This window comes from Syngnathus acus, chromosome 21 (genome assembly GCF_901709675.1).
Source record: "Syngnathus acus chromosome 21, fSynAcu1.2, whole genome shotgun sequence".
In the NCBI taxonomy this organism is placed as follows: domain Eukaryota; kingdom Metazoa; phylum Chordata; class Actinopteri; order Syngnathiformes; family Syngnathidae; genus Syngnathus; species Syngnathus acus.
In genome coordinates this window covers 256907-272141 of record NC_051105.1, presented here as the reverse complement: position 1 = coordinate 272141, position 15235 = coordinate 256907, and the positions used below count along the sequence as shown (strand labels likewise).

At 52.9% G+C, this 15235-nt stretch overlaps 1 protein-coding gene across 3 annotated transcripts in view; it reads right to left on the bottom strand.

Annotated features, from left to right (window-relative positions):
• The window catches only part of ttn.2 (titin, tandem duplicate 2), a 163836-nt gene that overhangs the window by 76529 nt on the left and 72072 nt on the right, over window positions 1-15235 (bottom strand). For all 3 annotated transcript variants that reach the window (XM_037239939.1, XM_037239941.1, XM_037239940.1), the window contains 37 exons: window positions 14783-15049; window positions 14429-14695; window positions 14040-14303; window positions 13755-13894; window positions 13525-13651; window positions 13187-13453; window positions 12508-12774; window positions 12136-12402; window positions 11627-11766; window positions 11418-11544; window positions 11035-11177; window positions 10782-10905; window positions 10438-10704; window positions 10056-10153; window positions 9794-9962; window positions 9329-9598; window positions 8904-9170; window positions 8399-8677; window positions 7584-7992; window positions 6971-7095; window positions 6625-6891; window positions 6160-6429; window positions 5684-5983; window positions 4702-5004; window positions 4283-4470; window positions 4101-4215; window positions 3731-4018; window positions 3493-3644; window positions 3276-3423; window positions 2885-3184; window positions 2379-2666; window positions 2005-2301; window positions 1534-1720; window positions 1231-1346; window positions 851-1150; window positions 296-595; window positions 92-197 (listed from right to left, as the gene is read on the bottom strand). In XM_037239939.1, coding sequence (XP_037095834.1) covers window positions 92-197; window positions 296-595; window positions 851-1150; window positions 1231-1346; window positions 1534-1720; window positions 2005-2301; window positions 2379-2666; window positions 2885-3184; window positions 3276-3423; window positions 3493-3644; window positions 3731-4018; window positions 4101-4215; window positions 4283-4470; window positions 4702-5004; window positions 5684-5983; window positions 6160-6429; window positions 6625-6891; window positions 6971-7095; window positions 7584-7992; window positions 8399-8677; window positions 8904-9170; window positions 9329-9598; window positions 9794-9962; window positions 10056-10153; window positions 10438-10704; window positions 10782-10905; window positions 11035-11177; window positions 11418-11544; window positions 11627-11766; window positions 12136-12402; window positions 12508-12774; window positions 13187-13453; window positions 13525-13651; window positions 13755-13894; window positions 14040-14303; window positions 14429-14695; window positions 14783-15049 — 8209 coding nt within the window. The remainder of the gene's footprint in view (window positions 1-91; window positions 198-295; window positions 596-850; window positions 1151-1230; window positions 1347-1533; window positions 1721-2004; window positions 2302-2378; window positions 2667-2884; window positions 3185-3275; window positions 3424-3492; window positions 3645-3730; window positions 4019-4100; window positions 4216-4282; window positions 4471-4701; window positions 5005-5683; window positions 5984-6159; window positions 6430-6624; window positions 6892-6970; window positions 7096-7583; window positions 7993-8398; window positions 8678-8903; window positions 9171-9328; window positions 9599-9793; window positions 9963-10055; window positions 10154-10437; window positions 10705-10781; window positions 10906-11034; window positions 11178-11417; window positions 11545-11626; window positions 11767-12135; window positions 12403-12507; window positions 12775-13186; window positions 13454-13524; window positions 13652-13754; window positions 13895-14039; window positions 14304-14428; window positions 14696-14782; window positions 15050-15235) is intronic.

Here is a 15235-nt window from a genome sequence, read left to right as displayed (position 1 = left end):
AAGGCACTGCAACTGACAGTAAGTACACTGACAGTAAGATTGGAATGATTTCAAACAGGAAGGAGTTTGTGCGTCGCGTCGCGTGTCCTACCTGAGGATAGGTCTGCCACCATCATTCTTGGGCGCCTCCCACTGCAGGTCGACATATCTTTTGGTCACGGCGTCCACTGCGAGGGCGTACGGTGGCCCGGGAGTGGCTGGAAAAGGGAAAAGGTTTTGCAAACTTTCCTCCACGGCCAACAAGGCCAGAGAGGATTCGACTGTCTGACAGCAAAACATTTGGCTGCCAACTTACTGAAAGTATCCTTGGCCAGCACCGAGTCCTCCATCTCGCAGAAGGGCCCGACGCCAACTGCGTTCTCAGCCGCCACGCGGAACACGTAGAGCGAGCCTTCGTTGAGCGGCGCCACCGTGTACTTGAGCTCCTTGACGGTGGTGTCCACGGCCTGCCAGCCTTTACGTCGGACATCCCGTTTCTCCACCACATAGTTGGTGATGGGGGAGCCTCCATCGCGCTCTGGAACGGTCCACTTCAACTCAGCGCTCTTCCTGCTAATGCCGGTGACCTCCAGCCAGCGAGGAGCCGAAGGGGGGTCTGTGGAGAGAGTGACATTGTGAGGACGTCGCGTGACGTGAGCCACTCAAGTCAGGTCATCAGACTGAAGTCAGTCATTTTGATCAGACAACTACCTACGACCTCTGACTTCAACTGTCAGACAAATGAATGACGTAAAAAAAAGTTTGCAGCTTCATTTCTGTTTCAAAAAATGCTGTTTAGACTTGACTTGGATTCGAGAGCACAAAGTCGTTGGTGGGATTTCATGTGACCCGGCTAATTTGTGTCTCTTACTGAGCCTCTCCTTGCAGAGGACCGGGTCGCTGGGCTCGCTGGGCTCGCTCTCCCCGGCCACGTTGACGGCTCGCACCCTGAAGGAGTACTCCTGCTTCTCCATCAGGCCCTTCAGGAAGTACTCGGTCATGCCGACGTCCTCCGCCACACGGATCCAATCGGTGGTTCCGCTCTTGAGCATCTCGATGACGTAGCCGTCAATCTTGGCTCCTCCATCGTGCTCCGGTTTGGTCCACATCAGGAAGCAGGAGGTCTTGGCCACGTCCTTCACCGTCGGTTTACCAGGAGGCCACGGAGGATCTGGAAAAGCCGTCAGGAGTTTAGGTATTTGAACAAATCCCTTCGAGTAACAAGAAAGCGACGACTCCAAAGCGTCGTACCAATCGGATCTTTCACAAAGATTGGCTCGGTTTCCTTGCTCGGTTTTCCGGTTCCGGCCAGGTTTTCAGCCAGGACTCTGAACTTGTACTTCTTCCTTGTGGGAAGACCTTTGACCCTGCAGACAACCAAGCTCATGCTTTAGACCAGCACTTCCTAAACCTTCTACACAAAGTAACACCTGAAAAGGCTCTCCAAGTCCCAAACAGGAGTAGATTGAGTCTCGCAGGCAGAAAAAAAAAGTGAGACGCTTGAACCTGATGTCAAGCCCCTCTCCCACTGAGCGGTCACCAGTCCAAACCAACCTGTAGTTTGTGTCCTTGATGGGCAGCTTGTTGCATCGGATCCACCTGTCGTGGTCGGGCTCGTATCGCTCCACCCAGTAGCCGGTGATCGGGCTTCCTCCGTCCTCGTCGGGCTCGTACCAGCTGAGAGTCAGCGAGTCCTTGGCGATGTCCGAAGGCTCCAACTTGTAAGGGGGGCCCGGGGTGTCTGGGGAGAAAAAAAAATGCTTGGTCAACAAGGGCTCTGCACATGATCACTCTCCTTGGCTCAATCAACATTTCTAGAGACAAATGATGCAAGTCAAATGTCAAACAAAAAGACAAATGCACCAATATTAATGTTTCAAAACAGTTTTCCCCCAAAGGTTTACAATACTTGACGTTATCTACATAAATGCTTCAAAACAATGCGCAAATGTACGCAAATATATCCATTTTTTAAGAGTACAATGCAACTGAAGTTCTGTAACTCATCCCCAAAATTGAACCTACCAAAGGGGTATCTGGCGATAATGGACGGGTGTTCGGCCGGTGGGCCCACACCAAACTGGTTCTCGGCAAAAACCCTGAAGATGTACTCTTTGAACTTGACCAGGTCCACCGCCCTGTAGGTGGTTTGTTTGACGGTGGACGAGAGCCGGTGCCAAATCTCGCTGTCGGCGGCGCGGCGCTCAATGATGTAGTTGGTGACTCTGGAGCCGCCGTCGTCACGCGGTGGGTTCCAGGCCAGGAAGCAGGAATCGTTGGTAATTTCCGAAATGTCGAAGGCTGCAGGGGGTCCCGGTTTGTCTGAGGTGGGAGAAACACGACTGACTGAATTTGGGTCCAAAGCACATCTTACGGCTGCATCCAGACTTCCACGCTACCGAGAATATTGACGTCGACGGTGGCGGTGGCTCGGCCGCAGCTGTTGGTGGCCTCAATGATGTAGGTTGAGCTGTCATCCCGCTTGGTCTTGGACACGGTGACTGTGGAGTGTCCCGGCTTGGTGTCGATATGGACTCTGTCATCTGCTTTGAGGACCAGGTCGGCCTTGGTCCACTTGACTCGGGGCTCGGGTTTGCCCGTCACCAGGGCGGGGAGTTCAATTTTGCTGCCGGCCTTGGCGGTCAGACCGGCAAGCAGCTTGGCGTCCAGCTGGATCTCTGGTGGCTCTGGAAAAGGTTTCATTATGGACGACAACTAGTTAGGACAATGGTTACCAGTTAAAACACTTACTCCAAGACCCCTGCGGGATACCACGGGTCAATTTTAGCAATGCTTTATGGTTACCTATTTGATATCATTTTGTAACTAGTAATGCAACCTTGAATGTTTATCAGTGTTTTCTGAAAATGATAGGGATTAAAATCAACGCCTCTTTGGTCTTTACCTTTGGGGTCTACTGCCTGGATCTCATCCGTGGCCTTGCAGGGCCGACCGGCTCCGAGTCGGTTCAGCGCTCGGACTCGGTACGAGTACCACTCGCCCTCGGTCAGACCCGTGACTTGGCACTTAAGTTCGGGGACCAGGTCTCCGCAAGGCTCCCACCGATCGCTTCCTCTCTGGCAGCGTTCGACGTTGTAGCCGCGGATGCTACTGCCGCCGTCATACTTGGGAGGCTCCCAGGTCAGGAAGATGCCACTGGCCGACTTGTCCCTCCACCGCAGATTTTCTGGTGGGTCAGGGATGGCTGGGAGACAAAGTGATTGGCGGTTAGCTATACATTGTTTGGGTTCAGTTTTTGCTTTTTCAGTTCACAAATCAATTGTTCTGCGGCTCACTGGCAGGAGAGGACACATTGACAGGCTCGTCAATGTAGGCCGGCTCTCCTGGTCCACACTTGTTGCAGGCCGTGACCTTGAACAGGTACTCTTTGCCTTCAATCACATCGGTGACTGTCATCTCCAGATCCTGGATGCCTGAGGCCGCCTGACAAAGGATGAGAGAGGGCGGCTCGGTACGGTGCGGTCGACTGAGATATCATTCGAAGCGTCGTACCTTGACCCAGGTCTTGCGGGAGACCTCTCGTTTCTCCACCTGGTAGCCCGTCAGAGGACTTCCTCCGTCGTGCTCTGGAGGATCCCAGCTCAGGTGAACGTGCTGGCGGGTCACTTCCAGAACCTTAAAGTCCTTTGGTGCACTTGGCGCGGCTGCAATGCGCAAGTGGAAAAAACAAGACCTCAGTACAGATGCATTTTGTCCGGCTGTGACACACAAAGCCTCTGCTGTTCCCTACCAATGACATTGACTTCGATTTCTCCGGAGACAGACGAAACGTCGTTCTCTAGCTGCAGGGTGTAGGTGCCTTTGTCCGGACGGACGCTGGGAGTCACCACGAGCTCCGCAAACGTGGACCTGGTGGTCACCGTGACGCGGTCATCGGCATCGCTCAGCTCCTTCTCCCCGAATGTCCACTTGGCGATGGGGACGGGATATCCGGTGATGGGGACTCGGATGATGAGAGGATTTGGAACGATCACCTCCAGCCCGTCTTTGAAGCCACTCAGGTCCATGGTAGGTGGGGCTGGAGAGGAGAGGCAACCGAGTGATGTCAGCCGAGGTGGCGATCAACTCCGAGAACTACAACCGCAGCGCATCCCACTCACTGTGCGGGTCGTCGGCCAGCAGAGGTCCGATGACGTTGGATGGATCCGAGATGCCGGCAGCGTTTTCAGCGAACGCTCGATAGTTGTAGTATGTTCCATATTTGAGTCCAGACACCTGAAATCAAACATAGCACATGAAACTGATATCGCAATAAGGGAATCACAGAATTTTGACACGGCACCTTGTAGAAGAGGTCGGGGCAGAGGCGGGTGTTGCAGCGGAGCCACTTGTCAGTTCCGTCCTCACAGCGCTCCAGAATGTATCCGGTAATCATGCTCCCGCCGTTACTGAGCGGTGTCTCCCAGCTCAGCTGCACCGAGTTTTTGTTCTGGTTCTGCCAGACCAGGTTTTGAGGCGGACTGGGAGGCTCTGTTGGTGGCACGGCGGGTCCAATGTAAATGTAATGCCGCATTCACACTTGACAACTTGTAGTTCCAGCCAGCTGGGTTCACCCGAGGGTGTTACAGTTAACAAAAAAAGTGTTCAAAAATAAAGCTAACAAAAAAGCAAGAAATTCGATACGTACAAACTGGAAGTGAGGCAAAAAAAATCAAATAAAACTGTAGAACTACTAAGAAAGTTGACTAAACTCGGACTCACCGATAGCGTCCATAATCTTGACGGGATAGGTGGCGGCACTGGGCTTTCCGACGCCGGCTTTGTTCTCCGCCTTGACTCTGAAGATGTACTCTTTGTTCTCAATGACGTCATTGATGATGGCGCTCAGCTCATCGGCCTTGGTCAACTGGACCGGCGACCATTTGACGGACGTCCTGTCACGAAGCTCCACAATGTAGCAGGTGATCGGCGAACCGCCGTCATACTGGGGCGGTTCCCAGGTCAAGGTGCAACCAAATTTGGAGACGTTCCCCACCGTCACATTCCGAGGGGGATCAGGAACGTCTGATCGTTGCGAGAGAAACAAGACTCAAAAACTCGACAAGGAAGGAGGGAAGGCAATTTGTGTCGACTTTGCCCGGGAATGACCCTGACACCCGAAAGCAACTGAAAGGCATGATTGAGATGTCGACGGTGGGAATGGAAGGTGGAACACTCCAGAAATGGGCAGCATGGACGTGCTCACGTTAAAGTTAAAAGTTAAAGTCCCAATGATCGTCACACACACATCTGGGTGTGGTGAAATTTGTCCTCTGCATTTAACCCATCCCCGTGTGATTTTAATCCATCCCCTGGGGGAGAGGGGAGCAGTGAGCAGCAGCGGTGCCGCGCTCGGGAATCAGTTGGTGATCTAACCCCCCAATTCCAACGCTTAATGCTGAGTGACAAGCAGGGAGGCAATGGGTCCCATTTTTATAGTCTTTGGTATGACCCGGCCGGGGTTTCAACCCACAACCTTCCAGTCTCAGGGCGGACACTCTACCACTAGGCCACTGAGCTGGTGCAAGCTTTCTCCATTTCAGAACTTTGGACAGATAACAGGCCCCATATTGTCCTGACTGAAAGTGAACCACGAAATTGCAATATTATGCATCAAATCGTGATGAGTGGAATTTGGGGAACGTTGCCATTATTGGACGAAGGAAAAATAAAATATTCTGCAGATGTCAAATGATTGCCTTACCAAACTTGTTCTTGGCCTGGACTGGTTCGTCCGTCTCTACAAGGGGTCCACTGCCAACTCTGTTTCGGGCACAGACCCTGAAGAGGTACATGGAGTCCTTCTGGAGTCCGGTCACGGTGTACTCCGGACTCTGCGCGTGCTCCGTAGCCAGCGTCCAGGTCTTGCGTTTGACGTCTCGCCTCTCCACCACATACTCGATGACTTTGCTTCCGCCGTCGTTCTCCGGTTCGTCCCACGCCAAACTGACTTCTCCGTCAGCGGTGTCCACAACCTGCAGGTTCCGCACGGGCCCCGGGACATCTGGGTAACGGACAGACAGAGATTTCAGTTGCGATGTGATCGGCGGATCGCGAGTCTAACTCGGGACATTTGCTTGGTGTGAAATAACTGAACGAGAAGGCGTCCTCTGTTAGGTAAGATGGCTTCGTGGCCATCATGTCTGTTACAAACGCACAGTGTAAAAAAAAAAATCGTACCAATGACGTCCAGGTTGATGAAAGCTTCACCCTCTCCATGTTTGTTCTTGATGATGACCTTGTAGCGACCCTCGTCAGACTTTCTGGGGTCCTTCATCCGGTACTCTGTGCAGTCAGAAGAAGTGTAGATGCTATCCTGGGACAAACTTGAACTGCCGTACAGCCAGTCAGCCTTGGCTTGAGGGAAGGCGCTGTAGGGAACCGTCATGACCAGGGGCTTCCCCGCGTCAGTGACGTAGTTTTGGTCTGTGGTCTTGATCTGGGGCGCCGCTGCAGGGGCAAGACCGGGAGAAGCCGTGAGAACAAATAGTCAGAAAGAAGGTCTCATCCAAGCAACGCAACTGGGGGAGGGGAGGTTCCGATCCGCTCGGCTGTCCTGAACCACGGGTGCCGTCACATTAATACTTGGTGGCTTTGTTTTGTCAGATTGCCATTCACGCCTGTGCTAATTGTTTAGCAGCTTACCCGCCAGCTCCAGCTTGGCTTTGGCATCTTTGTCCTTGGCCACCACTCTGTACTCGCCCTGGTCTCGAGGGCGGATCTCGCAGACCTGCAGCCTGTGTACTTTGCCTTCGCTCATCATCTGGTATTTGTCTCCCTGCACAATGGTCATGTTGTTCCTCAACCAACTGACTTCAACTCTGTCTTTGTTGAGCTCCACCTCGAACATTACGTCCGAGCCGGGCGGCTCCGATACGTCCTGCGGGGGCCTGACGATCTCCACCGGGATCTCTGCGAGCCACAAAGTCAGACGTGAGATAATTGAGCAGGTTGGAAGGAATTGTGGCCAAGCGTGGCCCAGCTGTCTCACCTTCCACAAAGAGCCTGGCTCTGGATCGCTTGTCGTCGACACCGCACGCGTACTCGCGCTCGTCGTCTAGTCGGCACTCTTTGATGCGCAAGTAGCACATATTCCCGTCTTTTTCAAACGTGTATCTGGGAGAAGACGGCAGTTGCTTTAGTGAGGGCACTTTGTGTTGGAAATGTACGCCAATGCTAAAGAGCTGAAGCTGAACTGTAGAACGTGAGACTTGCTATATACCGGATGGAAAACGTCGTTTCAATTTCATGATTTTTGAGGCAACATTTGGGAATGGAACAGCCGCGAGTCGGCAAGACGCAATTTGCGATGCGGACAGTTTGGTTTGCCCTGTACAACCCGTGTTATCAATGAAAAGTCTTTCAAGGGTCTCATTACAAATGAGTGCAAAAAAAAGCTTTGTAAAATGTGATGTTGGAATGGACACTTGATGAGCAATATGGAGTTAAAAAATGGAAATTAAGATCAATCATGTTTTGCTTTCAAAAAAAAAAAAAAAAGGAATAAGCTGAAAGGTTTGTTGTTGGAATGGTTTGAGTCAGTCACAAATATGTGGAAATTAGAGGATGTTGATTTTGGACAATCATTTTTGAAAAATGAGCACCTGGGTCCTTCTCTGATCTCGCGTCCGTCCCTGTACCACTTGACCTCGGCCTTCTCTTTGGTCAGCTTGCAGGAGAACTCGGCGTCCTCGAACTCGGTAATGGTCTGGTCCTTCAAATGCATGGCAAAGTCGGCGGGCGACTCGCTGATGATCAGCTCCGCCGTGGACTTGTCGTCGCCGGCCACCACCGTGTACTCGCCCTCGTCGGCCAGTGTGCAGTCCTTGATGGTCAGCGTGTGCTTGTCTTTGTCCACCCGGTATACCAGGCGCTTGCTGAAGACCACCTCCTCGCCGGCCTTGAGCCACTTCAGAGTGACGTTGTGGCGGTTGACCTTGCAAGAGAAGCTGACCGTCTTTTTCTCCTGTGTGTCCACATCCTCCAGAGGAACCACGATCCTCAAACGTTCCTCTGAGGACACAAACATCAGACGCTGCGCTAAGATCCAGGTAACATTGTTCAGTATCATTTTCAGGAATGCTAACGTGCTAACAGCTGCTACGCTAACCGAGAGCAAGAATGGCCAACTGTTGCTAAGCTAGCATAGATAGCAAACTGAGTGCCCTGTACAGCTTTCTCTAAAAACGCTAGCACCATTGCAGCTGCTATGCTAAGATCTGACAAAAAATAGACTTGAAAAAATTTACCCACCCAGACCCAGTTGGTATGGTAACTCACGGCGGGATTGTTAAACCGAGTTACAATAGTCCCACACAGAACAGCATTACAACTTTCTCTGCACCCAAGGACCGTTCCTAACAAAACATTCTAGCATGCTAATGGAAACTATGATGGAAGGCCCGCAAGGAGGACTCACCTTTGACACTAAGTCCGCAGGAGCTCTTGACATGCTCTCCTCTGTGATTGCTGAGGTGGACGCTGTAATTGGCTTGGTCATCCTGCTGCGCATCTCGGATCCTCAGCGAGAAGATGTTGTCCCGCTGGAGCATCACGTACTTGCTGCTTTCGAAAATGGTCTCGTCGTTCTTCTGCCACTTGACCTTGGCGCCCTCGTCGTTCACCTCACAAATAAGGACCACCTCCTGGCTTTCGTTGGCCTCCGTGTCTTTTAGCGGCGTGATGATCTTCAGTTTTTCTGCAGGTCAGCGGGTGACATGGAAATTAGCCTTGGGTTCAGATGCGTTCATGCAGCCAGGGTTTTTTCTGCACATCAACTTTGGTGGCGGCCGGCCGCTTCCACCAAGTTGCAGCTAAGGAAAACCGTTAACTGACCAGCATCTTTTTCAGCTGCCATTGTGGTCTGACCCCGTATCGCACCTGCCTGGATTTGGGCCCGGAGGAACCCTAGCGGGGTCACTTACCGTGTACAGTGAGCTGGGCGCTGGCTCTGGTGGCTCCGATCAAGACCACGTATTTGCACTCATCGCTGAGCTCGCAGTTCTTGATGACCAAAGTCCTTCTCTTTCCATCACTGACCATCTGGTACTTGTCTCCGCCCTCCAGCTCCTTGTCGTCCTTTTGCCATTTAACCTCATAGGTCTCCTTGGACACGGTGCAGGTGAACTCGGCCTTTTCGCCTTCTACCACCTCCACGCTGCGAGGCCTGGAGAGAAACTCGGCCGCCAGTTCTAAAACCGCAGAAGAGAAAGACCAGTTGAGAGCGGACAAGACCAGTTTGAAAACGTAAGTCAAGGAGCTTGGTTGCAGAATGAATGAAATTCCCAAGTATATATTTTTTTGGGTTTAAAAAAAGCAGCCGCTAGACAAGAAGTGGCAGTCTGTGTACCATTAATCCTGAGGTTTCCTGAGGTTCTGACCCTGGGACTGAGCCTGCAGTTGTACTCTCCGGCGTCAGGAATCTTCAGGTCCTGAATAAGGAGGATTCTCCTCCTGCCGTCCACAATATGGTCATAGCGGCCGCCATCCGGCAACTCTTCCTCGCCCTTGTACCAGGTGACGTCAGCGTCGGCTTTGGAGACTTCGCAGATGAGCTTCACGGTGTCAGTCTCGGTTCCCTCCACGTCGGACAGGTTCTTGGTGAACCTGGCCTCCTCCTCTGTGAGAGACCACCACCAGTTTGAGTCGCACGGCATCACCCGTTATGATGTTCTGCCGGTGCGGTCAACACTCGGTCCTTCTCCCGACTGTATTTTGACGCTGCTCATTGATGGTGGTACTACGTGTAGCTTTTTTGAGGCGGTATTGGTGTAAAACCTTTGACACCCACTGAACCTAGCGTCACTCTTCTTACCGATAACAGTCAGCATTCCGGAGGTCTTGGCGGTTTTAGCGTCGCACTCGTACTCGGCTTCGTCATCCATCACCGACTTGTGGACAACGAGGATGTGTTGGCGTCCCTGAGCAATAATTTCGTACTTCTTCCCTTTTCGGATTTCACTTCCGTCCTTGAACCAGCAAACCTGTGAAGAGGAAGGAGGGGGTAAGACAATGGTTAGACTACGATTAAACGTGAACGGGGATGACGATGAGGGCACAGAGGCGACCGAACTCACCTTCACATTCTCTCGGGATACTTCACACTCAAACCTGGCAGATTCCTTCTCTTGCACTTCCAAGTCATGGAGCGGCTTGGAAAACTCCACGCGGAGAGCTGTGGGTAGAGACACCGATGTCAGGCTAACCGAGGGATTCACAAAAGTCTCCAGATAGTCAGTGAGACCGCCTCAATTTTAAATTCAAGGGGTTTGTGAATATAAGCCCTGGTGAGTGAGACCCTTTTCTTTAGTGGTGGAACTGGAACAAGAATGTCAGTTTATGGGGACTACCTGACTTTGAATGTAAAAGGGAGAACAGGAAGTGAGCCCCCACTAGGTGCATTTTTTTTTTAAACTGGTTCCCATAGGTGTTTCTCATGTAGTGGGTGTTGGTACTCACGTTCTACGTTTAGGAAGCAGGAAGTCTTGAATTCTTTGGCAGCACAGGAGTAGGTCCTGGAGTCATCCAGGGCGCATCCGTGGATGAGCAGCGTCCTTTTGCGTCCGTCTACGAGCATCTCGTACTTTTTGGTCTTGCGGATCTCCTGTCCGTCTCTGAACCACTGCACCTCGCCATTGGGCCGAGAGACTTCACACTCCAGAGTGGCGGTGGCCTCCTCCTCCACCGTCTCGTCTTCCAGTGGCTTGGTGAACTCCACCGGTGGCTCTGCAAAACGACAACAAACCACTTTTGAGCATTGAGTCCCGGGACATTCCGGCTAGCGATCATCTCGGACGTCCCACCTTTGACGATGAGTCTAGCTTCGGTCTGGCAGTCTTTGGTGGTGAGCCGAACCTGTCCTGCTTCATGCAGCTGAACGTCCCTCAGGGTCATGCTGTGGACTTTACCCTCCGACTTCAGTACCACCTGCAGTTCAGTGACAAGCTCAGTTTCGATCCTTGAATGCTGCCCGTAATGATGTTCAGCACATCCCAAAACCAACCGCAACAGCATAAACAGGGAGTGGAGTCGGCAGGCGGCCAGCGGCATACTCACTCTGTCGCTGGGCTCCAGCTTGACGCCCTCCAGGAACCACTCCACGGGGACGTCCTCGTAAGACACTTCGCACTCGAAGGTGGCCGTCTCGCTGGCCGTCACAGTCACGTCGCTCAGCGGCCGCGTCAGGGTCACCACTCGGGCTTTGGAGCAAGGAGAAGACATTTTGCGTGAGAGGCAGTACGCCACCCCCCCCCCTCAAAAACGAGTGTCTGCGAAAAGTCGTCGGGGCGGCTGCTAGACTCCCACAGTACAGCTGCCAGTGACGCCCAGAACCAGGGGGGCCCTGCTCATTAGCGTATGAGCCGGGTCACATCCCGGCCCGGCCAATCGGCGGCGGCAAAGTGGGCCCCTTAAGGCTTGCAAAACACACACAGTTTCACCTTTGACGCGGAGCTGAGCGGATGATTTTGCATTGGCGGCGGCAAAGTCTACTCCTCCCGCCATGTCCATGCGGCAGTTGAAGAGGATCAAGGTGTGCCTGACGCCTTCCTCCTTGATCTCCACATCCTGAAGGACAAGAAGAGGCGGGCGGCGTCGCATGACGGCGCTCGCAAGAAAAGACGCTGGCGAAGGGGAAGGAAAAGCTCACAGTGGACGGGTGAAGTGTCTCGCCCTTCAACTTCCAGGTGGCGTGAAGGTCCTCCTCGGAGATCTCGGTTTCAAACTTAGCCGTCTCGGTCTCAGTGACTTCCACGCTGTAGAGCGGACGCATCACCTTGATGTCGCGCTCTGTGTCGCGTGGACAGATGCTAGCGTTAGTTCAAAGGCCGTGGCAAGATTAACTGGAGAGAGCAGAACTGGGCGGGACCACCCAACCTCTAATCTCCCATTGAGGAACTTTGCCCTCTACAGTTGTGCGAAAGAAACTTGAGAGGGCAATGTTCAAGCAGGAGTGGTGTTACAGAGGCGCAGAAGAACCTCTAAAGAGAGTTTGAGGCTCCGCAAAACACACCTAAGAAGCACTGTCGGCTGCCTTTAGAAAGCAAATCCTATCTGACGGAATAAAGCGGACTATGTGGACACTGAGATTTCAGACGACCACTCCAGAGATTCAGGTCCCAAATTGCGGGACTCCACATGGGACGGCACAAGGATTACCTTCGATGTTGAGCTGGGCTGTGGTTCTGTCAGTGACACAGTCGCACGTGAAGGCTCCCTTGTCGCTCTTGGACACCTTGCGGATGACCAGCATGCGCTTCCTGCCATCGGACTGCATCACAATGTTCTTGGAAGCAAAGATTTCCTTCCCGTCTTTGAACCAGCGGACCTCGCCGGAAGCTTTGCTCAACTCACAGGACAGCACCACTTGGTCCTTTTCGATAGCGCTGTAGTTTTGGAGCTTGAGCGTGAAGTAGAGGTCGCCCTCTGCAAGAGGTCAGGGTCACGGTGTCAATGCGCAAACATGATTTGCTGGCTGACGAGCACAGGAGTCAGCAGGCGGATACAAAGACTCCGGGCTCGCATACTAACCCAGCACGGTGAGCATGGCCTCAGAAGTCTTGTCCATGGCTTCCACTTTGATCAGGGACGTGTCATCAATAGAGACCTCCTTGAAGGCCAGTGTGTGGACTCGACCGTCCTCTGACATGTGCACCACCTTGCTGGGGTGCAGGCGTGCGCCGCTTTTGTACCAAACCACCGGGATGTTTTCGTGGGAGAGTTCCACACTGAACTCGGCCGTTTCGCGCTCTTTCACCGTCACGTCCTTGATGGGTTTGAGAAACTCCAGGCGGATACCTGACGGACAGAGACCGTGTTCACACTGCGGCTGAGGAATACCTGCCTAAATCCCGAGTAGCCCGGAGACATCGACATGGAATCTGCACGTTTCGAGAGCACAAATCCTGCTTAGCAGGACTAAAGAGGGTGAGACCACATGGACAAAAGTATTCGAGCTTGACATCATACCAAGACATTTTGCACAACTGCAACACTTTGGGCAAATCCCTGTTCTGCAAAGCTCGGCAGGCTTTGTGCTCGGAAGAGTGTGGTGTAGAAGAACACGCTACGGACGAACAAGCCTTTGAAAGTCTTTCAACTTCGGGCCAAGTGGCCTGCGTTCATGCACCTGCGGAACCTTCTGCGCCGCTCTAAACCTATACATCTGGTGAGCCGCCATAGCACGTCCACCCGGTTTGACGTGGGCTACCTTCAATGATCAGCTTCCCTGACGTTCTCTTGTCTTCGGCCTCAAACAGGTACTTGGCTTCATCTTCATATCTGGCGGATTTGACGACAAGAGCGTGTTTGTTTCCGTCTCGCAGCAGCTGATATTTGTCGTCGCTCATCAGTTCCTGAGAGCCTTTGAACCAACGGAAGCTTTTGGGTTCTCTGGACACCTCCAGCTCAAACTTGGCATCATCCTTTTCAAAGACGCGCACGTCAGCCAGCGGCGTGATGAAAGAAACGGGAATCTCTGTTGATTGATAGCGAGACGATTAATGCCAGCGCGAGGGCCCCGTTGGCGAGGGGGAAGCCAACGCTCACCCTTGACTTTCAGATTGGCCGAGCACTTGGCGTCAGCGGCGCTAAACGAAACCTCGCCGGTCTGAGGCACCTTGCAGTTGTAGAGCACCAGAGTGTGCTTGGCTCCATCCTCCACCATCTCCACATCCTGTAGATGCCGATGCACTTTTCAATGCTAAGATCAGGGTCACGAGACCACCGTTTCACACACAGACACACACACACAGCGGAAGATCTAGGGGTGCACATACGGGAGATGGACTTAAGACTTGGCCGTTGAGTTTCCACTGGCTGTGCACGTCGTCCTCGCTCAGCTCCACCTCGAAGCGAGCCGTCTCCCCCTCAAACACCTCCACGCCGTACACCGGCCGCAGCACTCGGATATGGCGGGCTATCGTTGAAGAGAGGCCACAACTTAGCGACTAACTTGCGAGAAGGTGAAAGCATGATGAAGACGGCGATGAAGCAGAAGATGGCATAGCGCACGAGCCGTGGGATTTGCCAGGAGGGAAGTGACAGCAAATTGCCGCCTTTACCTTCAATGTGAAGGCTTGCTGTCGTCTTGTCCGTCCCGCAGTCACACACGTACTGTCCCTTGTCTATGTCGGCCACTTTCCTGATGAGCAGCGTTCTGCGCTTGCCCTCGGCCTTGATGGCGACCACCTTGGAAGCCTTCACCTCTTCTTCATTGTGGTACCAAAGCACCTTAACATCTTTGTTGAGCTCACATTCTAGGGCCACCTTGTCCTTCTCCACTGCTGTGTAGTCCTGCAGCTTGACGATGAAGTACGCGTCTCCCTCTGAAAGGGTGCAATCGGACAAGGGTGACACAAAAGCGACAAGACAGAGACACAGAGACACAAAGACGGCAGACGAGGACGCCCGCCTGGGCCCCGGATGGACGGCCAAAGAGAGCAAGAGTTACCTATGACGGTCAAGTTCGCCATGGAGGAGACTCCTTTGGCCTCAGCCTTGATCTGGCAAGTGTCATCCAGAGTCACGTCCTTGATCTCCAGCACGTGCCGCTTTCCATCCACGTGCTTTAGCACCGTTCGGCTGGGATGGACTTTGACGTCGTTCCTGTACCAGGTCACCGGAATATCTTCGTGAGAGAGCTCCAGCTCAAAGCGAACTGTGCTGCCCTCCTTCACCGTTTGGTCTTTGAGCGGCGAAGTCAGTTTGAGCCTGATGCCTACAACCGCAGCGTCAAAGTCATTAGGACACTGAGCGCTGGCTGCATGGAGTGTCGGCGGCGCAAAGCCACGCGTCCCCCGCTTACCCTCCACAATGAGTCTCGCCTTGGACTCTTTGCCCAAAACCTCAATCCTGTATTCGTCCTCGTCGTCAAACTGGCAGCAGTTGATGATGAGCAAGTGCTTTTTGCCATCGGCGATGATGTCATACTTGGTGTCTGGTGTGATTATTTCGCTTCCCCTGTACCACATGGCCTTGGGGACATCTCTGGTGATGGCACATTCAAACTTGGCCTGTTTCTTTTCAGGCACACTTACGTCCTTGAGTGGTACGACAAAGTCCATTGGGATTTCTGAAGAATGTCAGAATGTGACAGGCACGCACATCAAACACCAAACGACAGTGACAACGGTGAGCGGCAGACACAAAGGTGCCCTTTTATCGCCACATACACTGCAGGCATCGCTCAATGCGTTTCCAGACCACGAAGAACGACAAGCACGAGTCCAAAGACAAATAACGAGAAGAGGGATGTTTG